At 40.0% G+C, this 25,131-nt stretch overlaps 1 protein-coding gene across 6 annotated transcripts in view; it reads left to right on the top strand.

The window, feature by feature from the left end:
- Positions 1-24,929, top strand: part of LOC145444326 (uncharacterized) — a 35,270-nt gene extending 10,341 nt beyond the window's left edge. For 4 of the 6 annotated variants that reach the window (XM_080322278.1, XM_080322277.1, XM_080322275.1 and 1 more), the window contains 8 exons: positions 60-881; positions 3,970-4,122; positions 8,902-9,216; positions 23,437-23,482; positions 23,542-23,653; positions 23,705-23,897; positions 23,953-24,146; positions 24,201-24,929. In XM_080322278.1, coding sequence (XP_080178404.1) covers positions 60-881; positions 3,970-4,122; positions 8,902-9,216; positions 23,437-23,482; positions 23,542-23,653; positions 23,705-23,897; positions 23,953-24,146; positions 24,201-24,518 — 2,153 coding nt within the window. In that variant the 3' untranslated portion in view covers positions 24,519-24,929. The remainder of the gene's footprint in view (positions 1-59; positions 882-3,969; positions 4,123-8,901; positions 9,217-23,436; positions 23,483-23,541; positions 23,654-23,704; positions 23,898-23,952; positions 24,147-24,200) is intronic. The other 2 variants (XM_080322274.1, XM_080322279.1) reach the window with 2 other exon arrangements.
- The last annotated feature ends 202 nt before the right edge of the window (positions 24,930-25,131 follow it).

Below are 25,131 nucleotides of genomic sequence, written 5' to 3'. Positions count from 1 at the left end.
AAAATAGCTAAAAAAAAGGGATTGGCTTATTTACGATTGTATAAATTTAAATTTTGCAGAAATGAAGAACCTCTCTGATACTATTGTGATGTTTCCACAGAGATGCTTGAGCAAGTGCAAAAATGTGTACCAAGGAGAAATAATAAGTCATGTACTGAGTAATCGCACTTGCGCAATTAAATTCCCGCAAGACACTGATCAGAGTAACAAAGAAGTGAAGATTCTCGAAAAACTTGGAACGCATATGCACGTGGTATCACTCATCCAATCTGGCGTCGTCGACAGCATATTCAAAGAGAGATTTCTAGTGTTGGAGTTATGTTGCGAAGATGATTTGAATCAATATTTAACAAACAATCCTTACAACTTGCAACTGAATTTGAGATACTGCATACAAATTATTAAAGGCATGAAATACATTCACGATAAGTGTATTATCCACAAAGACTTGAAACCTGCAAACATCTTGCTCACACTGGACCAGCAACGTGTAAAAATTGCCGATTTTGGTATAAGCCAGGGAATCAAGTCGGAACGTTCCATGGTTTTTTGTGAATATAGGTTTGGTACTGTTGGATACCGCCCTCCTGAAAGTTTTGGAAATGCTTACATATCATTGAAATCAGACATTTTCTCTTTGGGAGCTTTATTTCACTTCATTATGAGCGATGGAAAATCCTCATTCGGACCTGAGCCAGATTTGAGGGATTCCAATATAATTAAGGGGAACGTGCGTGTTGCTCACCTATTTGTTCCGAACCCTCACACCTTTTCACACTTATTCAAATTGATGATGAGCAAAGAACGCCGCTACCGCCCGACTATCTGGCAGATTGAAGATCATCCCTGTTGGAGATTAGAAGAACATGATTGTGAATTTGGTAAATACCAGATAACATATTCCTTCATCATACGCCATAATTCCCACGACAATAAAGTTGCTTTTTCTTTTTTTATTATCATTATGATACCAACTCAAGGCCAGAGTTTTTTTGTATTTGGTCTTCCTTCGCTGTTGTACAAAGCCTTTTTTCAACATTTTAGTGTGTTTCCATGCTGCATGGAGTCATGGATAAGAACAGCATCCTGGTCAGTATTGGCAATTCTTAATCATGGTAAAGTATTCAGCAGATGAATATTCAGCAATTGGACTCTTTAGGTCTCTGCTATTGTAATCTTGTTTAATTTTGGAATATCACACTTAGTGGGAAAGACATCATTCCGACTAGGGTAGTCTTCATCATAAAACTCTTAATACAAGTCCAGCGGGTATTTTTTCATTTTAATTTTGTGAAGTTGCCAGCAAATGCCCCAGCAGATTATTTTTTGTATTTGGTTTTCATACGTGCTTCACATTATATTTTCCACGTTTTGCCATATTTCATTGTCTGTTTCGTGTGCAAGAGCAGCCACTTGATTTGAATGGACAATGATAAGGAACAAACAGTTGAATTTTTTTCCTTTGCTCCATAATATCATTCAGGGTTGTAGCCAAGTCCCAAGGCTCCGAGTCACAAGCAGAGGTGGTCAGTGACGAAGTACTTCTACTTTTTCGAAGTACTCAAGTAGTTTTCCTCTACTTCTGGTACTTACTCAAGTAGATCTGATTTTCGCTACTTCTACTTCGTAATATTTTGTGCTCTACTTACTTACTTTTCGCTATTTTCAGTTTGTCAAGTAGAAGTCGTTCAATCCTCCAATCAGGAAGATAGCCTGAGGAATTTCGGGACTGTTTTCACGGAGTCGACATTTAATTTTCATAAAAGTTGTGTAAAGTCCAGAATTTTCGTAGCGATTCGCTCGCAGTGAATACGGAGAACCAGTGTATCATTTTACGATAGTATCGGTGAATATAATTTAGGTAGCGGCCGTAGCGGGCTGGCGTGGTTCCGTTCACAGCACATTGTCGCCCTTCGCCCATATGAAATATTTCATCACAGTATATATGGCTCATCATAGCGTTTGAAACTTATGTTTCTCAATCTAGCATTTACCTATCATATCGTAATCTAGCATGTCCATAGCGTGTCCTAATCTGGGAAAGTGGACTCTGACTTTTTTTTAGTTTTAGAGCTGTTTTAGCATACCACCTTTGAAACTTTCTGGACCAAAGACATGAAATAAATGTTTCGCTTTTAGAAGTAGTATTTATATTTCACTTTCAATTCCCAGTATCATATACTTTGAGTTATAATTAATATCGAATCGTTTGCCTGGACAACATACATGTTGAAGTATAGTAGCAACTGTAGTAATGCCTTTAATTTCCTAAAATAAAGCTAGACAATATGGCATTTTGACGGTCCACCATATTTTTCATTAATGTTTACTAATCGCGCAAAGTGTTTACTTACACCGTATTCTATACAACTTCTCCGTATTTCTCTTCGACAAAACTACGGGCGTTATAATATGGGGGAGGACGCCATACCATGATATTTTCTAAAACGTGCTGTTCGAGAAAACAGGATTAGTATCACAATTCCATATCAATACTATTATTTTCATCCCATGATGCGGACGAATGCTTATGCTGTCGAAATTTGGATACCTGTTGGTATGCATCAATATGAATCAAGCTCGGCACCTTTCGCATAGCTTAATTTGCACCTTTTGACAATCGATGTGAACAAATTAAGATCGTTTTCACAACTACTTACTTACTTGAGTAGATTTAAAGTCATTCAACTCTACTTCTACTTGAAGTAGTTTTAGGTTGCTTATGGAAGAAGTACTTCTACTCGTACTTGAGTAGATTTTTTTCGACGCTACTTCTACTTGAGTAGCTTTCTTGACTACTTTGACCACCTCTGGTCACAAGTGACTTTTATAATTTTGAGTCAAGTCGAGTCATTTTCAATTCACCACAGAGTCAAATCGGACTCCAAATCAACAAGTTCGAGTCATAGTGTTGAGTCTCGATCCCGAGTCCAAGTTATAGTGTTTATCGTTCAGTATCAATTTCAAGTCAGGTTCAACTCATTTTTGTGAAACGCTTGAATGAAAGCCTCGAATACTAATATGCTCACTTCTCACACTCTGAAGAAAACAGTTGAAATATGGTTTCTGGGCCTATTTTGCAGTTATTGGTCCCGATATACGAGAATTGAATAATTTATGTATAGTTTGTTGAGTCATATGACTTGGTCTGACACCAGTACAAGTCAAGTCAATACACAAATTGACTCGAGCCGAATCAAGTCATTTCATATTTTTAATAAAATGACTCGAGGCAAGTCGAGTCAAAAAGAAATTACAAGTCATTACAACCATTAGCTCATTTACTGGGAAAATTTATCATTTTAACTATGGCAGCCTTGGGGATGAAACCTTGGCTATAATCTTATGGAGCATTATATGATAATTCTATTTAACAATTAGGAGCAATTGGAACTCCTCTGATTCTATCTTCAACCAATACATTTATTTGATGTGGTGGTATTCAGTTATTTTTCATTTGTAAATGTGTAAACATCTCACTGTGAATATTATTGCTGGAGTGAAAAAAAATTATTGGTGAGCAAAGGGGTACTTCCATCGATGTTTTATAAATGAAAATTCTATTAGCATTGCGCCATCTCATGTGATGAATAGTGATCTTACTGATGAGTGTTCCTATTCACAATGGTCTGCAGAATACGCATGGACTAATGACATCGACATCTGCAACATGTTATGTCTGGAGTCCATCCCACTTTTAGTAGTCTCTAGGCATCCCATTATGTGGTCCAGTGGTTTCCAAACTGTGTGTCGCAGCATGCTAGTGAGTCACCTACAGGCTTGTCGGTAGTAATCCTGTTTCAGTGATTTTGGCTTGGCGATCTCAACATTTTTGTGATGAGCCTATTTGGTTATTGTTGGCAACCCTTTTTGGCAATTCCAACATACTGGATGAAATAGAGGGATGAGGCTATATTCCTCCTGTTCATCATTAGATTGAAATGAAATATGGATGTAAATATTTTTTAGATTATGGGCGTGTGGATGAGATCGATGACTCAAGTGATGAAAGAGCACATTCGTCCCAGGTAGAAGTTGTTGACCCACTCGATGAATTTGCCAATTTAAGTGAGATGATGAAAATTCTGGAAGCAGAGGAAGAAAGAATAAACAATAATAAGAGTAAGTAAAAAGCCTGTTCCTAACATGTGCATGTGCAATTGTGCATGTGCATTAGGGCTGTAGAAAAATAGCTTTTTTTCCTGAATCTTGCTGGCTACGTGATTTAATCGTTAGGTTGCCTTAAAAAACGACGGACACCAAATTTTAATTCATTCCAACCAATATTCGCGGATTACGTACAGTTTGAAAATTTATAATTTACCCAAAGATGAAAAAAAAAAAAATTTTCCAAATTTTTCTGTCAACCCCATAAAATTGTTGCGCTGTCCTCAAAGACGATGCAAAACAAATTTGACTCAATTCCAACCCGTAGAAGCGGAGTTATTTGAGTTTTTCGATGATAATTCTCGGATTATCCACTGATCAAGGATAATCCCCGAATTTTTCAAAAATTTTTTGCGCTGTGCGCGATTCAATATTTTTATATAACTTGATTTGGGGGTACCAGTCACCCAACAAAAATACGAATGATTTATGGAAATGGGAGACTTCAGCATCGGCCATTACTGGGCCACGACGCACCAAGACATATGAAGTTATAGGCCATGTAACATGCGATTCCGAGGAGTGTGCCAGAACGATCAGCAGCGATAAGACCTTTACCGAAAAGGAATGCCCTTGTGCTGACCAAAAACTTCCATACATATATGTTTAATTGTCCACGAGCACCTCAATGGCTGGCGCCGAATGTACCTGTCCTGGCGACCTTAACCCTACAGGACAAATGCCCTCCCGCAATAAAAAACTATTTGCCAGTAAAGAAATACCAATTTGAAATCATGTGCGTCTTTTAGTTGGTACGTTTTGACGATTTCCATATCTTCTGACATAGCAGATATAGGAGGTCACGAAAGAGCATCATGTAACTAAGTCAATATAGCAACGATTCCGCCGGAACATGTTAAATTATTATTTAGGGGTCCGTCCTACCTTTTCAAAGTTCAAAGTCACTCAACTATGACAAGTCGTCCGAACGTATTATTCTCGAGAAATAACCGTTAAAAGTCGAAATATAAGGTCGGCAAGCAAGGATTTCCATTATCGCAGGTTAGCGCCGACGGACTTTTGTGCAGCATTTTGCGCTCCAGCACTCTCATAACATTGTGCTTATTAGTCGGAAGACTTGTCATAGTTGAGTGACTTTGGTTTGGATATGGTTGCTAGCAAACAGGGTTGACAGAGTGGCCGTTTACAGAGATGCCACTCCTGGGTTTTTTCGACATTATGCTTCGTGAGGTCAATTTTACGCTCGGAAATTTATTATTAGATTAGTTACGGTAGGTCAAAATGTCGTAAAATGCACGCACTTCAGTTCACCATTACAAGGATATCTAAAACTGTCGATGGATTTCGTTATGGTAACGAGTCTTGAGACACTGTTTCATCAGTATATTGATAGGCCTCGCCGCGATGGTCGCAAGAAATCATGGTCAGACTCAGAGGGCAACTCGGTCAGAGGAACCGTTTTCTTACAGATTGAAACGATTTAGGGCTTAAATGCTAGTATCATACCAGTAAATTTGTCGTCTATGAATAAGTAACAGGTAACTGTATATTATGCACATGGGTATCTGAGAATATTTATTTCCAACAGGGATACTAAGAGAGATACAGTTTGACACCCCCAGTAATTAAATTAGTTAGAGGGAGTGGTTATCAGCACATTTGAATATACCCTGAATATCATGATTGGACACTTGGACAGTGTTTTCGACTAAACATTCATGCAACATTATCCCAGGATTGATCAACCGAAAGCTACTTTCAACTGGCCATATCACTGCATGGAAATAACCCGAAAATCATTCTCAGAGATGGGATGGTTGGCATTGTTTGGAACATTCGCTGCACGGTGATCTGTACAATTGTACATTGTACGTGTACAGGTACACTGTACAGTGTAGGAAGTATATTTAAAAGATGAAAACGGAAAGTGCCACAACTGTAACGCAACAACAAAGCGACATCTCTCTCCGCGGGTCACGCGAGCTCTGTGTGCCAATATTCTCGACCATCAGCTAACACCATTCGAACTAATTAACGAGCAATCAATCAGTCGCACGCACTATGATCAGCGTCCGATGTAACAGTCAGTACACAAAATCTACACAAAGACACATACAGCACACTATAAATTCTGACGCCGCCCGCATCAATTGTTTCATAGCAATGCGTTGAGAGGAAAGCAAGATATTTTTGCGGGTTTTGCAGTGTTCACCGAGCAAAATGTATAGTATAAACCTTTTTAATTTCAATATCAAGGGCCAAAACTTACTTCTATAACTGCATGACTGTAATAATGACTGTCAGTTTCCAGTTTCTCAGCTATATATATCATAGCAATTTGAGTGTAATATAGGATCTGGGTTTTTCTGGGTTTATTTAGCATCCACATCTGGGTTTTTCCGAAATATCCCAGTGGCATCTCTGGCCCTGTATTTTCAATATGTGTTCCTTTTTGGAAGCAGTTGTTGAGACATACCATCAAACTAGCTAATCAAATAAATGTATCTCGCAAATTAAGCTGACAACGTTTATGTCAATGTCAAAGATTCGAGTGGAAACACTGTGCAAGATGAAGATTTAAATAAGTTGGATAAGTTTCAAATGTAAAGAAACTATTCTCTCAATATTTAATTAAAATTCATAGTATTTAATCAGTCTTATACTGTAGCACAAAAAATTTTTATTTTACGATTTTATATTCAGTTGGAAAAGGCTTGAAATAATAGCAGGTATTGTAGTTGGATCCAGTGTAGTTGTAGGTAGTGGATTTGGTGTCCTACAACAGTATCGACAATATAAAACTGGAATTCCAGGTGATTGACAAAATCAAGACTGTCAAGAAATCTCATATAAGTGTGAAATTTTGGAACAACGTACCAACTATCTACCGCACTCTTCCTTATCTATTATAAGTTTAAAGCTCGACATTGCAAATTTATCTTATCCAAGTACTAAGAAGAATGTGTCTCATGACCACAGTGATGTATTTTCAAAAAAGTCTACTGTTGTTTTGTTTCATTTTATATGCTACAATAATATTACCTCTGTGTATACTGCGTATATATATGGGTAAAATTGTTATTTTCTGATCACACTGTCAATAATGATAACCGTTCCTTCACTGTTTTGATGTCTTTTATGTAATGTTGTTTATTTCGTTACTCGATGCTGTGCTACTCGACTGAGAGAAGAAATTGATTTATTTTATTATACCCTAGCCCAGTGCTTTTCAACCTGTGTGACGGTTTGCACTGGTGCGAATGAAAAAAATTGCAGTGCGAATGACGAAGGTAGTGCGAATGAAAAATCTGGATGAGTGCGAATGAAAATCGTGATTAATTTTTCATTTTTCTGACGTGGAATAATTCAAATACCGGTAAACCTAATAGTTAGCAAGGGTCGTGTAACTGTTGTAGTTGAGATGCAATTGTAAAAAAATGTTCAACTTGACGCACCACTAATCGTAGCCCTCACAAGCCGTAGTGAATAATCACTTTCGCATTATAATTACTACGTAATCGAAAGCCTGCTTTAGAAGCAGGTGTAGTTGCAAACATACAGTAATATTTGTTGAATTTATTGCAAAGATCCTGCCCTAGTTTTTACATATCCAAGGGCACTGTGTTGGGTGCTGCAGTCAATAAGCGAGAGACGCAGAAAATATATGGCTTTATCATGAGAATCAGCCGACCTTTGGTTTGAATTCATGATAAGATTTGTCCGAATATTTTTTTCTTTTGGAAAACATGGGCGAAGACCGTTGGGATGAACTAGTGTAGGGGTGTGCAACAAGCGAGTTCGGGCCTATGAGATTCATTCATTTTGAGGCAAACACCTTCTGCGTCGGATTACATGAACACGTGAAGTTTTGGCCAACATACCGCTTATAAAATGCGGAGTCGCTGATAAAATACTGTGCCAAAAACATCAGAGGCGGCAAAACCTTGGTCAAAAATCGCCGTCGCTGGATGGCCAAATCTTTCGATAAGGATATGCTCCGTTGTCGGCACGGAATAGTCCCGTTCTTGCAATCTGAGTATAGACACTAGTACAAATGCGACGCACAGAGGAATTTACTTCACCCTAATTTGAAATCGCGTGCGCCAGACATATTTCATAGAGATGTGTTGGGTAGAATTGTGGAGTGCGCGTTCTGTATGTCATACTGGCTCGTAAAATCGTAGCATACTACTCTAATACTAAAAAATTTATTCCTTTTCATGGGTGAGGCTCGGGTTGCGAGATGCCACAAAAGTTCAGATTTTGGTGTTAGTCTAAAAATCTGCTTTAAGGTTATTAAACTGTTGTGAATATTCAAGTTAGATTGAGCCTATGGCAGAGTGCCTGGGCCGTAGCCTAACAGCTACGGTAGCCAATTTGTTACAAATCTGACGGAATATTCTTATGTATCTTCATCTTCTTTTTGTAAAGCAATTTTTGGTAGGCTTGTGCGAATGAGATTTATTTTCCGAAAAAAGTGCGAATGAAGCTCAAAAAGGTTGAAAAGCACTGCCCTAGCCTATTTACACCAGGCCAACGTGCTTCATTTTAATTCCGTAGCTGCCGACTCGTAGCACGGCCCACTTCTAGGCTTTTATAAGACCCCGCTTACACGGATTAAATAGCGAGGAGGAGCCTAGATACCAGGCGTAGTTACTCAAAAGATGACAAAATATGATATGTGTTTCACAGCTGAGAACAATGTATGTTGTGACATAGGCCTCTCAGCGCATTAAAGCTGAATATTTTGGTTATTTTTATCCTTATTACTAGACCTTCGGACAGAGGGATATTGCTCTGCAATGTCATCGGGAGGGAGCGCCGATAATTTTGTCGTTGTGTGCTACGAGGAAATGGCGAAAATCAAGAATACAGTTTGGCTTGAGTTTGCACGCCGGAAATTGAATATCCCGGACAGTGAAATTGCCGATATAAAGACCATCTATATGCACGACATACACGAACAAAAGTTTCAGATGCTCCAATTTTGGAAGTTGCATCGAAAGAATAGAGATTGCAACCCATCAGTTGCGCTTCGCAAGCTGGTATCGGATTTTCAAGCGTCAACATCCGAATTTGAATGGGCAGGTTCGTTGGTTTATTTGATTGTCATATATGTGGTGATTGTCGACTACTATGTTCATTTAAAGTCGATTATCTTCATTTTTATTGCAGCACTGCCGACTTAGAGCACGACCCCCTTCTAGGCTTTTTATAAGACACCGCTTTCTTGGCGAGATAGTGTAATGGTTATGCCTCCGGCTTCTCGATCGGTAGTTTGTGGGTTCGATCCCCGGCCGGGTCATACCAAAGACTCGAAAATTGGTATCCGCAGCTATCCTGCTTGGCGCTCAGCAATCACGGATAGCATGGAAGAGAAAAAAACGGGGGCGCAGACTAGATGACCTCAGGGCCGTATCGCAACTCCGTCGTCAAAGCATCTCGATGGTGCAGGCGAAAAAGAATATCATCTATCTCTCTCTCTCTCTCTCTTGGCCAGGATGAGCCTAGAAAAACCTCTAACATTTCCGTTACAAGTTAGTTGAACTCCATGACGCGCGGTCTAGCACCGCCTCCCCCCTAGTCAGGATGTGTAAAAGAAAATTGTGAAAACCTTTAATGAATGAAATGTGCATTTTCTAACCATATTCATCAATGACTAATTCTGAAGCATTTGTACGCACAAAGTCATGAAATTCAGATATTAATAGTTCAATAACAACGCGCAAGAAGAAGTGAGGGGCAAATTGGCCAGGGCTCTCCTGTGATGGCGCAATACATCATGAACAGCTCAGAATTTGTAATAACTGGTAATAGTAAATTACTATTGTCTCACTTATTCCGAAAATCTAAACAGTAATAACGTCGGAACACCAGAGCCCCCTGAAAATCGCCAAGGAATGTGAAATAAGGCATTGTTACGATCCAATGACAATACGGAGAAACAATGACCAAGTGAGGCACAGGTGGATTTGTCTCACTCACTGTATTCGCTTAATGGGGATCTAGACAATATGCCCTAGTCTCGGACCGGCGGACCTTAAAAAATTGAAATCAACCCCAACTGTAATGTAAACAGCCGTTTTCATGCAAGTATGGTACTAGAGCAGGGGTGGCCAACCGTTTTGCTATTCACGGCCGCATTCCAGGATGTAGTCTCAATCAACTAACAGGACACCAAATATCCATGTTAAACTGTCCACGTCCATTTCTGGTGAACTCCGAACAAATAATCTACTTTTTCATATCGTCTTACTGTACGCCAGCGGTTCTCAACCGGGGGTCCGCGGACCCTTAGGGGTCCGCGAAGCAATTTCAGGGGTCCGCGAGACCACTAAATTTTTTAAATGGTTGATAACCTAATTTTTATTTAATTTTTAATTTGAGAAAGCATGCGGCAGTTTCGCACCCCAACTGCTAAAACATCATGACTCATATCATCATAATAATCGTCTGACATGAACTATCGTAGTGTGGATATTCAGTTTAATTGCCAATTTTCCAATAACCTGGTGATAAAAACATATTGCTCTTTAGATACGTTTTGTTGGGATCTGTGGAAAATAATAAAAATATGGAGATAGTAACGTCAATTAGGGTGACGTCGTAATGTCTGCGAAATCTTCTCGATTTGAAGTTGTCAGTCTCATCAAATTAGTGAACAGTCGTTTGAAATGACAATTTCCGAATTGTTTCCCTAATTTGCCCCAATGCAGGGATGGAAACCTCGCCACGCGAAATCCATTTTATCCTATGATATACATGACCACTATTTGAACAGTTTCTTGGAGGTACAGAACTTCAATATACAATTGAATATATTCATATTGAAATGAACTCGACTGTTGTCGGCTGACACTCGTCATAAATCGGACAATGATATACCCGCTCTTAAAACTCGGCTATCAATCAGATTTGGCACATTCTTATTGCTGATGCCCTATCGGCAAGGCTGTTTTTTTATGAACAAGGAGTGTTTCGTTGCTATCAAAGCATTACGCTCCAACCCTGAAATTCATATCACCAGTTATATTGGTATGCAGCCTTGTCTTGTTAATGTTCAATTGTTCATGGTCGAAAATGTTTGCTCGTCAATATATATGTAAACCCGAACAGAACAAGTCGTTTGATAACAGTCTTTCTAAGGTTGGAAACCTTAGATCAATTCTTTGGCGAATAATATTTGTCTATACTTTTAGATTAGGATTTCACTTTGACGGTAGAAACTCTCTGCGAGCCGATCAAAATGCCGTCGCGGGCCGAATCCGGCCCGAGGTCCGTATGTCGCCCGTCCCTGCACTGGATGTTGGGCGGGATATGTTCATAAAATATGTGTTTCCTCATTTTGGTGCCATGAATGTTGTGATCACACCAAAACTATCGTCGGAAGCGTTATGAGTTAATATTGAATTAGCCTCCATCTATATCTGCGGAAATGGTTTTCGGCACTCCTCGTTCATATCAAAACGAAGACGCGGATTTCCAAGACACAACCGCGTACTTCAATAAATACAGCAGCAAAATTAGCTTCGAAATATTAAAAGTCTACCAATTTCTACATAAATAGTATGATGTTATTTTCAAGAAAAATCGTTTATTTTGCTGTTTATCACAAGCCTCCAGTTCATATTTGCACAAAACAGATGAAGGGTGCACCATAATAGAGCTAAAATTGAACTAAAACTTGAGGGGGTCCGCGAGGGTCCGTGACGGTCAAAAGGGGTCCGCGACGCCAAAAAGGTTGAGAACCACTGCTGTACGCAATGAAATCGTTACATAGCGGTCATGTTATGAATTCCAGATTCACGAAGGAATTTCGTCATTTGTATTCGTAGTTTCACATATTACTATCAAATATTTATCCTTACTCAACCAAAGTGATCACATTTATCGGTAGAGTTAATGGATAGGGAGTGTTTTTGAAAATTAAGAGCACATGATGCATTTTCGGGTGGGTCAATTGTTAGTATAGTCACTTTGGGGCGTGTTTTTATTTCTTGACCTTCTCTCAGGATTGTTGACATAATGGAAAGATATTGGAATCTCCCGAACGTAACAGAAACAAATTTCTTTCGTGAGGAGCGCACGATTCCAAATTGTTATTTCTATATGAAGTGCATCATTTTCCTCCGCTGTTCGCGTCTGTACTGTGGGGTTCAGATTGCAAAGGCTGCTTCGATTATATTAAAATCGAAAAATGAAGTCGCATTGAATCACGACTAGCCAGAAGAAAATGTCAAGTCAAAAATTCCTGAGTAAATTCGTAAATTCAATTTTCATGTCGACGGCCGCCAACACATACTAATTGAATTACGTGTCCACATCCGCACAAATTTCCTTCTACGACCGCAGGTTGGCCACACCTGTACTAGAGAGTGAAAATGGAGGGTTTTGTTCGTAGTTAAATATGTTTATGATGGTATTCATTTTATTTTACGGTAGTGACTGCTGAGGGCTGAATCGACGTAAAATTGACTTATTTTCGCGCTGAAGGCCGTGGATTAACCGACTGCGCCAACTGGAATGACATTCTTCTCTTTGACAATACCCAGAGATAAGCGTTTTGGAGTAGGACCAAGCACATTGTCGAGCTATCTTGCTCATTTCCCAATATACTACCAGACGTAGCCTACTACGAGTACAATTCGCCGCACGAAAACAACTGATCACAGTGATTCCTGACCATCCACAAAATTAATGAATCGAGAACTAATGGTCGTACGGATTGCGCGGATTAGCGAGTCAGCTCGTAGGCCTACTTAGCGAGCCGCCCACATGTCGTCACCGGAGACAACTAGAACTTTTAAGTCAAATCGAAGATGTTTCCGCTAGGCCTAATCTTACATTGAGTACGAACTTCTGCATCAGTTTAAAATTTGACGTTTCATTTATTTTACCAATGGACACGCCTTCAACATCTTGCATCTTGAAATTGAGGTATTAAATCTAAATATATCTCGCCGACCGGCAGAAAAGTTGTCGCGGACAGCCGGTTGAGAACCACTGGATAGCTGATATGTAGCGACAAAAAGCCCACTGGCTGAGGGCGGGTCTGGGGTTTGGTTTATCACCCTATGAGGCCAAAGACCGACGTTTTTTGGGGGGATGACGAAGTGATGTTTTCCGGTTCCTAATATTTGGGGGGGTGATGATCGGTGTGGAGCTTCAAAAGGGGGCGATGAGTCGAAAAAGGTTGGGAACCACTGCTCTAGAGCATTAATGGACACTGGACAGCGTTCGTAAGTTTACAGTATCTGTTTTTTGTGTGAGAATATGTATCGTCCGGCGGCGCAAATAAATCCCCATATGGAGCCTGCGTTGCATTCGTTTCCAAGTAGGTATATGCAACCCAAACCCTTCCAATAGAGAACTGAACTCCCTGTTTCAATGCATGAGTGAGCAGTGAGCAAGTATGAAATTACGGTCACTCTTTCGTTACAGAGGCCATTATCATGACTCTCAGCTCTCAGTGATAGGAGAGAGAGAATTTAAGAGAGAGAGAGAGAGAGAATTTATTCGGTCCATGAACATTGATAATACACATATAGATAAATACAAAGCAAAGTATATATAATTCAGAACCAGGCTGTAGCGAAGGGATCGGGAGATCATCAAGTCAGCTACAGCCTGAAAGGATGGTTGTAATATGAAACTTATCACATAATATAACACATTTGCAAGCAAAAAATATAACATATACGCAATGTATCAGAAACAGATGAAAAACTAAGTGGGATCACAGTAGGTAACCTGAATAGACGAGGTAAAACAATTGCACTGGCTACAGGAACACAAACTAGGCAAAGAGATGCTGATTGACACATTTATTAAGAATGTTCAAATTTTCCTACAAGATATTCGTGAAACATTTGTTTAAAGATATGGAGTGGTTTATCTTTAATATGGGGTGGAATGGAGTTCCACATACGAGGACCTTGGAAACTGATAGTCTTAGGATGTTCTCGGGGTAAGAATAGATTCATAGAAGAGCCTCGGGTATTGTGTGAATGGTGACTGGTGAGATGAGTGAAATAGTCTAGGAAGATTTTTGGTGGGCTCTCATTGTAGTAGCCATGCATGAGCTTACCTATTTCATAAAAGTGGATATCTTCAACTTTTAAGATGTTCAAGCGACTATATAAAGGATTTACACTATCTCTGCGATTGGCGAGACAAGTCAATTTAATTGCTTTATTCTGCAGGCTTTTAATCCGATTCAAGTATTTGGCTTTAGCTGAACCCCACAATACGACCCCATAAGTCAAGTGCGAGTGGAAGAGTGTGTGATATATTGTTAGTCGTGTGGAAAGTGGTAATAGGAAACGAACTTTTCTTAAGATTCCTATGGCTTTCGATAGTTTAATGCAAATTGAATTAATGTGATCACCCCAGGATAGCTTATTATCTATAATTATGCCAAGATAAGATAGAGACGTCTGGAAAGTAAGTCTTTCATTATTGAGCTTCAGTACTATGTCTTTTGGAGTACCTTTACCAAAGAACATACAGTGTGTTTTTGAAGTATTTATTGTTAGTCTATTGCTACACATCCAGTCATATATTTTTATTAGATTTGAATTACATGAAAACTCAAGTTCAGCTGTATTACAAGATGAGAGCATGAGAGATGTATCATCTGCAAACAGTTGAATTGTGAAGTCCGATACATTGTCTATATCAGGGCCGGCCAACCCGTGGCCCGCGAGGTAATTTCCGAAATTTCTAATATCATCAAAAATGGATTGCACAGATTTTGAGCTTGCAAGACCAACCAAAAATTTGATTAGTCTGGCCGCAATACTTGATATGTGATGACTAAAATATCAGATCCATCAGCCATTCACATATTGGTACATCTTCGTACACTACAATAAAGCAGAATAATTTGCGATAGATTTATCAAAGGTAAAAAATTTCTACAAGCTTAGCGCAATATGTTGTCACTCGATTTCTTGTTTTTAATATTGCTGCCCTTTTGTGCAAATGGAAGAACACCTAATGTATCAGATTGAGTCTAACTATATTCGCGATTACAAGACAGTGTCGTTCATCATACGCGACCTTGCGTTTGCGCTCGCAGTAAGACCGTCCACCGTTAAACCTAGGCGCGAAATGATTGACGCATGTTTTATCACCGCTTTCGATATCGATATGTCCATGCGTCGAATAGCCCAGTCCTCGCAAACTTAGCCCAGCGATATACAGCAGGCCCGCAATATAGTCAAGTGACAATATTATTGACCTATGAACTTCAAAAATTTTTCGCGCTTCGCGCGGATAGTGGCCCGCGCAGAAGTTTGTCAATCGAATGTGGCCCTTGGGCCGAAAAGGTTGGCCAGCCCTGGTCTATATCATTAATATAAATTAAAAATAGGAAAGGACCCAGAACTGATCCTTGAGGTACACCCATTTCAATTTCGAGCTTATCTGTTGAGACTTCACCATTTTTAACAAATTGCCATCTATTACATAAATAGGACTGTAGTAGCTTATACATGTTACCCCTAACTCCATAGTGAGATAATTTCTCCAAGAGTATTGATCTATCCACTGTATCAAATGCCTCTTTTAGATCTAGAAAGATGCAGATGGTGGATAGATTACTGAAAAGGTTTTTAGAGATGTTATTTATACTATCTATAACTGCATGCTGGGTTGAGTGACGCTCTCTGAAGCCAAATTGTTTTCTGGATATTATGCTAAATTTCTCAACGAAGCAAGTTAGCCTTTTAAGTATTAATTTTTCTATAATTTTAGAAAAAATAGGCAAAATAGAGATTGGTCTATAATTGGTGAGATCTTTAGGATTGCCTTCAGAACTCTGGCTACTTTCAAAATATCAGGGAAGATCCCAAGCTCGAAGCAATTATTGATCAGTTTAATGAGTACAGGTAATATTGTATATATGATCTCTTTCAGAATAAAGACTAGAATATCATCAGGGCCTGTGGCTGAACTATCGCGATGACTTCATTCTCAACGACTGGCTGGACAAAGATAGAGTTCTGTTGTGGTTTATTGAGATATTTCTTGTAGTTATTGGTAGGCACATGTTTGTCAGCAAGGTTTCTGCCAATATTTGCAAAGTATTGGTTGAAAGCCTTGCATATGTCAAGCTCAGATGTTACGGTTGTATTGTCTATGCTGATTTTAGTTGGAAATTTTTTTTGCTCAGTTGATTTAAAAAGTTTATTAAAGAGCCCCCATGTTTTTGTTTGATCACCTTGGTTCTTATAAAATTGATCCTTGTAATAGTTGCTCTTCGACTTTTTCTTCAATTTGGTTAATATATTTGTGTAATTTTTATACAATTCCACTTTGCTATCTACACCGGAAAGAAAATGACTCTTGTAGAGTTTGCGTAGAGTCGCTATTGAGATTCGGATTGCAGAGGTCAGCCATGGTTTATTTGCGTATCTCATCTCCCTGCGAGTTTTTTTGAGGAGAGGTGCATGTTTTTCAATTAGGGAGTTGATGGTATTAATTAGAGATGAAAAGTTATTGTTTATATCATCGGTTTGAGTTCTACTTCTCTAGAAGAAGTCTGGTGTTCGGGGTCCTTCCTGAGCAAGCCAATCAACCATTCTCCTTTCCTTCCATGGCTGATTGAGCCCTGCTCCAATAGTTAGCCTACAGGAGTCAGCTTTGTAAATTTGTTGTTTTTCTCATTTCCTCTGCAAATATGTCTACTCTGATAAAATGCACCCAGATAATTAGCTATGCCATGTCTGTGGAGTCGATGGATTCGTCCAATGCTATGCTAAAGTAGTCTCTACGCGGCAAGGTGGTTCAGAAAATGCGATAAAAGATCGACTGGCATTGCTGTTACTCTTCTGGTCACGGTTGAATCAGACAACTGTAGCTTCGAAATTTGTCAGGTCATGTTGGCCTCGCTGCTAAGTTCTGGAAACAGCGAATATTCGCACAGTATGTTGAAGTCGTATTGAAATCACACCTTCTCTAGCAGATTTCTTGGGTTTATCGATATTCTTAGCAATTTTGAACGAGGCGTCTGTAACGTCTTTTCTAATTTTAACAATGCCTGAAATATGGATTGCTGGGCTTGCCACCAAGCTAGCATCGTTTTTCTGATATCAGGCGATATGTGAAACTCGAGAAGAAACAGGCGTGGTATCATTTTAAGCTTCGATGCCTCGTTACAACAACTGTTCTTTGACAAATATGACACATCGGTTTTCCATTTATATCTGGGAAAGCAAATTCATTGCTCTACACCAGTGGTTCTTAACCTTTTTTCCTCCAGCGCCCCCCCCCCCCAACTTCATAATGTAAGGAATGTAATCAATACAATGAGTAAGAGGGAGGGACGTAACAGCACTTCGTCAACCCCCTAAAAACGATTGCCTTGCGCACCCATAACGTGATAAACCGAACTTCTGAGGGCTTCGCCACCACAAACCCCCTATCGCGATTTCGATGGTCAGCAAAGTTTGTGTGGCCTGATCGCCCTAGGTACCAAAATTTTCTATAATGCATGAATGAATAGGTGGTAATTACATATATAAGTCGCGATAAACTGAGTGAGCTGTTGTATAGGAAGATAAAGGGCACGTAATTACTAATTAAACATATTCGGGCGTGCCCGCAGGTACAATTATTCGTTACCAGGGTCGTAACAGCACTTCGTCAGCCCCCCCTACCCCCCCAAAACAAAAAACGTTGGTCCTGGGCCCCATCGGGCGATAAACAAAGCTTCTGGGAGACTTCACTCCCAGACCCCCATCGGGCTGTCCTCTATTTGCTGAAAGCCTGTTAGGTATCTACATTGGGTCTCCATTTACTGAGGCAGCTATTCTCGCCTAGTCGCGCGAAGCGCGAAAAATTTCACTAATTATTGATTGAATTGGTCAATATCATCGGGAATTGCATGTAAATTGAGATTAATTTTTATCCTCTCACTGCTCACTTAAACACATTTACCGGTAGAGCTGAGTGAGGTGCAATGTTCCCTCTAAGCTGCGCACGTGCGCAGTGCTGACACGGTCTCTGCGCACAGAAAATCTACGTTGCGCACAACAAATCCGAAGTTATTACCTTTTTTTAGTCGATACGCACTGTTGTCCAGGGGTCAGCGCAGTGAGTTGTAGAGTGTGCGCAGACTCATCAAAACTTAAAGCGAACATCGTGAGGTTTCTTGGAAACTGTAGGGCCCGTTACTAATAAACATATTCGGGCGGGCGAACCCGTTGGTATGACTTCGTTGCATGATGTTATTTCGTGACCCCCTGTCTGCAATATCAAAAAACATAGAATCGCTCAACGGGGATATCGCCCAACAGGAATATCCCTGTCGCCCAATCGCACTAAACTACAAGACGCACACGATTTCAGATTGGTATTTCTTCACTGACATATAATTTTCCCCTGCCAGATGGAATTCGTCTTCTGGGGTTCAGATTGCCAAGACAGGAACATTCGGTGTCAGTCATTTAGGCGCCCATGGACACTTAAACCTATATGTATTTTGAAGGCTATATGTAACGAAGTTTTCGGTGTTAATTTGCTCTGAATACTCATTAAGGATATGTCCTATCACCACATAATCTACTGCGAAGCCATTTTCCTCCAGCGCCCCCCATACCGCCCCCCTGAGCCCAGCGCCCCCCATATCGCCCCCTGAGCGTTTCCCGCCCCCCTTCAAAATCGCCAGCGCCCGCTGGGGGCAAGGTTAAGAACCACTGCTCTACACAGAGTTACAAACCCAGCTTTCGATGTTCTCGTTTCTAGTACTTGTTTCTGCTCAAACCATTCACGGTGTGTGAAACACTTTTTAAAAGTGTTCTACGCGGCGGGATTCTCTTGAAGCAGAGTGCAGCCGAATACCGATTCAAAACAATAACAATCTAAACTTCAGCATAGGCCTATATCAAGAAACCAGAACACATCAAAGAATGAGTAATCAAACGAAACAGAGACAGTGCGATAAGATAGCTAAGTAGCCAAATTCGGTGACTGTAGTAATTGCTTCCGTAATGAAAGATGTCGCGGGCCGCAAAATCAACGTCTGCGGGCCGCGGGTTGAGAACCCCTGTTCCAAACAATCGCTCGACGCAATTGGTCATTGTCATGGTCATTGTGTTGCGGCTTTACCCATTGTTTGAACCAGTTTATTATAGTCAATTAGTCGAGGAAAATTATCTTGAAATATGCAACATCCGGTCACTAATGCTCGATTTCTCAATCTATTCTTTTGAAACTGGCCACTTAGATATACCTTATCTGTTATGGTGAAAAAACTCGATAGATATAGGACTATTTCTTCCTGCGTTGTACTGTTATTGCTAATATATAACTCGGGTATTAACCTGATGAAAGTATTCAATTTTATATTCGCTCATGTCCCCTAACAGAGCATTTATCAAAGCAAACGTGTTTTGACTTTTGGCAATGTTAGTCACATCTCTAAGGACTTTGCATCAATGCTTAGCATGTCATAGCATTCAACTGTTACAATGATAAAACTATGTTACAGTATTTTTGATTTGATCGATTTTTATACAATATTTTTATACAATATTTCAAAAAATTGAGCCAATTCGGAAAAACCAATGTCATTTTTTGGTTCAGCGACCTGCAAATACCCGGAAACAGATTTTCTTTCTTGGCACCAAAATTTGTGTTGACCAGTGTTATCTATTTATAGGAAAATCGAAGATTTACTTCCTACCAAGTGAAATGTCAGGGGTATATAAAGTGAATAGCTTTTTCAGGGTTGTAAATATCTTCCTTTTTAAAGCCAATCTACCAAAACTGATGTGATCAGCAACTTGAAAACCCCCAGAAACGGCTCCTAGATGGTCTGCCCAAAATTTTTTTTTGCATTTTGTTGACCAGTAGGGCTTTTCAAAACTTATTTCTCAATCTTGCTGGCTAGGTGATTAAATCGTTAGGTTGCCTATCAGTGTTGGGATGACTCGAGTCATGACTTGACTCGAGTCAACTTTTTCGTATGACTTGACTTGACTCGAGTCATCTTGGAAAAATGACTTGACTTGACTTGACTCGGAGCTTCAAAAATGTACATTAGGGCTGTTCAAAAATAACTTTTTTTCCTGAATCTTGCTGGTTACTTGATTAAATCGTTAGGTTGCCTTAAAAAACGACGCACACCAAATTTGAATTCATTCCGACAAATATTCGCGGTTTACGTAGAGTTTGAAAATTTTGGATTTGCCCATAAACGCAAAAAAAAAAATTTCGCAAATTTTTTTGCCAACCCCATGAAATTGTTGGGCTGTCTTCAAAAACTATGCAAAACAAATTTGACTCAATTCCAAGCCGTAGAAGCGGAGTTATTCCAGTTTTTCGGTGATAATTTTTGGATTATCCACCAATCAAGGATAATCCCAGAATTATCGAATAAAAACTGAAATAACTCCGCTTCTACGGCTTGGAATTGAGTCAAATTTGTTTTGCATAATTTTTGAAGACAGCCCAACAATTTCATGGGGTTGGCAGAAAAATTTGAAAAAAAATTTTTTTTGCGTTTTTGGGCAAATCCAAAATTTTCAAACTCTACGTAACCCGCGAATATTTGTCGGAATGAATTCAAATTTGGTATGCGTCGTTTTTTAAGGCAACCTAACGATTTAATCAAGTAACCAGCAAGATTCAGGAAAAAAAGTTATTTTTGAACAGCCCTAATGTACATTGACTCGTGACTCGGAGCCAAATTTACGAGTCAATTTCAAGTCATCAAGTAAAAGCTGTCGAATAAATCCCTGTATCATGTGTATGTTCGGACTGTTCGAGATACGCCGGCGTCACTTGTGAGAGCAACCAGTCATTCACTGATTGTACGTTACACTGATCCTCTATTGTTAGATCACAAATAAATTGACCGCAAACTAAACGATCACAGCTGACGCTGTCGTAATAGTAATAGTAGAAGATTTGTCTAAATAGCAATGTGTCTCTGTTTCTTAGACGTCTCGATGCTATGGCCAACGTTGCGCAGTGCTCACATTTACCAACCGTCTTGTATGATTTAAATCGAACCAATATAGCTTGTGCGTTTATATTCGCACGGGTGTGTAGATGGGTAGTGTAGGCTATTGTACCATATCCTTTTGTTACAACTTCTCGAAGCTACCTATTATGTCCTATATTTTGGCTGATAATAACTGACTGTAGCACGGAGCTGTACACTGTACAGTCACTCACGTATTTTATTAGCAGTTCTACGTGTACGTGAGGGATACAACGTCTTTTTGCATGTATTTTTAACTAGATATTCGTTATTTGATACAAGATAAATGATCAATTAATCTGTCTTTCACACAGCTAGCAAAATATAATGACTTTGAATCATCACTCATACTTCATAAATTCAATTTGACTTGAATTGTGACTTGACTTGACTTGCCTCGAGTCACCTCCAAAAAATGAGTGACTTGACTTGACTAGAGTCACATTAGAAAATCGATTGACTTGACTTGACTCGAGTCAAAATCTGCAATGACTCGTGACTCGAAGGTAGTGACTTGATCCCAACATTGTTGCCTAAAAAATCGACGCGCACCAAATTTGAAGTCATTCCAAACGGTGATCGCGGAGTTCTTAAAGTTTGAAAATTTTTAATTTACTAAAAAATGCCAAAAATATTTGTTTTGAAATTCTTCCGTCAAACTCATAACATGGTTGAGTTGTCTTCAAAAGCGATGCAAAACAAAATTCATGGACTATCCCCCGATCAATGTTCCTGTATTTTTGCTGTGTGGCCATTGCTAACCTGTGTCCCAAGCATAACATACCCCCAGAGGTGATCAAAGTAGTCACGAAAGCTACTCAAGTAGAAGTAGAGACACAAAAATCTACTCAAGTACGAGTAGAAGTACTTCTTCAAAAAGCCACCTAAAACTACTTGAAGTAGAAGTAGAATTGACTGACTTTAAATCTACTCAAGCAAGTAAGTAGTTTCGAAAACAGTCTTAATTCGTTCGCATGGACTGTCAAAAGCTGCAAATTGAGCAATGCGGAAGGTGCAGAGAGCTGGATTCTTATTGATGCATCCCAGGAGGTATAAATTTTCGACATAATAAGCATTCTTTCGCATCTTGGGATGCAGATTATTGTATTGATATGAAAATGCGATACTAACTCTTTGTTCACTAGAAGACCCCGTTTTAGGAAATATCATAGCATGGCGCCCTACCCCATATTATAAAGCTGCAAGTTTAAACGAAGAGCAATACCGAGAAGTTGTATCGGATACGGTTGCAAGACTTTGTGCGATTAGTATACGTTAACAACAATAGTTGTGGATCGTAAAATTTATATTTAGTGTAGCTTTATTTTCAGAAAATAGAGGCATTAATACACTTGCTTTTATGCTTCACCATGTATATGTTCTGCAGACAAAAGAACTGAAAGTAATTAGAACTCAAGTATGATACTCGGAATTGAAAATGAAGTACGAATAGCACTTCTAAAAAGCGGAAAATATATTTCATGTCTTTTGTCCATAAATCTTCAAAGGTGATCTGCTACAACAGGTGTAACGTTAAAAAAAGCCGTATTTTCCAGATTAGAAGGACATGACACGGGCAGCTAGATTACGATATGATAGGTAATTGCGAGATTGCGAAACGGTAGTTTCAAATGCTATGACGGACCATATTTACTGTGATAAAATATTTGATATGGGCGACAATGCGGTGTGAGCGGAACCAAGCAACCTGAATTATATTCACTGATACTTTCGTGAAAACATATGTGTCACTCCGAAACTACTGTGCGCGAAGCGTAACAAAACTTCTGGGCTTTACTTGACTTTTATGAATATTAAATGTAGGTAGTCCGTGAGAACAGTTCCGAAATTCCTCAAGCTATCTGTCGTATTGGGGGATTAAACTACTTCTACTTGACAAACTGAAAATAGCGAAAAGTAAGTAAGTAGATCGCAAAATATTATGAAGTAGAAGTAGAGAAAACCAGATCTACTTGAGTAAGTACCAGAAGTAGAGGAAAACTACTTGAGTACTTCCAAAAAGTAGAAGTACTTCGTTACTGACCACCTCTTCATACCCCAATGTAACGTGGGTCATATTTACCAAGCAGAACATACAAAGCAGTATGAAATTGCGCCAACAAGATCGACATTGCTATCAGTGATGTATATTATAAGCAATGAGTTGGGCAAGTTTTTGTAGCACTAAAACGGGTTATGCAGACACGAAAGTCGTTCATTTCATTTCAGGAGCCTGTTGAAAGCGATTCGCGACAAGGTGGTTCGCGGACAACAGGCTCCTGAGTTTTGACAAGTTCTCTCAAAACGATTCCGTTCAGAACGACGATCGATAAAGCGATATCGGAACAAAGGACGACCGATAAAGTAATCGGTATTTGTTTTGTCATAAAGCTCGAAATGAAATTGTTTGAATCCGTTCGCAGATATTTCGGGACGAAAGGCAAAGGCCCGGGGCAGATGAATGATCCACATGGCATTTGCTCAACGGCCTCTGACGATATCGTGGTCGCAGATTACAACAACCATCGGATCCAGGTTCGTGGTTTGTTTCAGCAGTTGAAGCGGCTTCATCTATCGTGCTTCCAGATCTTCGACGTCAACGGACGATTCAAGGGAATCATCGGGAGCAAAGGAAAAGCGGAAGGAAAATTCAATGGCGTGGTCGACATGTGTGTGACGTCACGTGGGCATATTGTCGCCTCGGACAAGTGGAATCACCGAATCCAAATATTCGACGAACGAGGAAAGTTCGTTCGGGAGTTCGGTGGCAGAGGATCAGGTGACGTGCGTGTGACGTCATAGCGGCCGGTGATAGTGACGTCGCTTTGTTTCAGGAGACGGAAAACTGAATTGTCCTGGCGGGGTTGCGACGGACGAATCAGGTTTGATCTACGTTTGCGACACACACAATGGCGCCCCAGGCAATCACCGAGTTCAAGTCTTCTCGGAGGAGGGAAAGTTCGTGAGGAAGCTCGGTTCTGAGAGTTTGGAAGTTCCGTCTTTTCTTTCCGTGACTTCAGACGGCAGAGTACGTGAGTCGTCAGTTCCGTATCAACTCCCGTGACCTTCATCTTTTTCGCAGGTGGTCGTCAGTGACTGGAGAAATGAACGAGTCCAAGTTTTCGACTCGCACGGCCGCCATCTTTTCCACTTTGGATCGGGCGAGGGTCAGTTCAAGGATCCGGCATGCGTCGCCACAGACGACCACGGCAACATGATCGTGTGCGACAGGCACAACCACCGCGTTCAGATCTTCACGAGCAACGGAGAGTTCGTGGCTAGTTTCGGTAGCTGGGGTTCTCGTCCTGGGCAGATGAAGGATCCGACAGGAGTTTGCGTTTTGTCAGACGGACGGATCGCAGTCGGTGACACTAGCAACCACAGAGTGCAAATCTTTTGAACAACGTGATTTTGATGTTGTCTTGCCACGAGCGGCAACATTTCATGTGCGTGAGTGCGCGCGAAAACGGAATTGGAGTTATGATATTTGGAATCTATCCGTATCATAATTCTAACAGCATTCATTATGTCGATGGATAGTCGGACTGTCGTGTCAGCGGGCTCCTGTAAGTGGGAAGCATTGATGTTATATCGACACCGATTACACCAGTGCTTTTCATCCTTTTGAGAACCTGTTTGTTACGTGGGTTGTTGTATATATTATGATGATGCTTCCCTGCAAAGTAGCAAGGTATGACGTCATGTCTCACCCAACTGTGCATGACCGCATCACTCGTGCTTGACCGCATTTTCATCCATCTCATCTCTGCTTGATGGCACATGGAAGCCATAATAAATGTATAGCAAGAAACACTGTAGATAGTAATTTGTATCAACAAATTAGTACAGGCAAACTTGGTCCGACATACCACCGCCCACGCTCTCCCCCTCCAGTCCTCTCGCAGGTCAGAGTCCGTTCAGCAACGAAGTTTATTGGAACATAGAAGGTTCCCGTTCAAACTAATCGAATAAATTCAGAATTTCCGCTACCGAGAATCTCGTGTTGCATCAAT

The sequence above is a fragment of the Botryllus schlosseri genome, chromosome 8, assembly GCF_051294905.1.
Source record: "Botryllus schlosseri isolate E-star chromosome 8, Bs_hap1, whole genome shotgun sequence".
In the NCBI taxonomy this organism is placed as follows: domain Eukaryota; kingdom Metazoa; phylum Chordata; class Ascidiacea; order Stolidobranchia; family Styelidae; genus Botryllus; species Botryllus schlosseri.
This window is presented reverse-complemented; position numbering and strand designations above follow the sequence as displayed.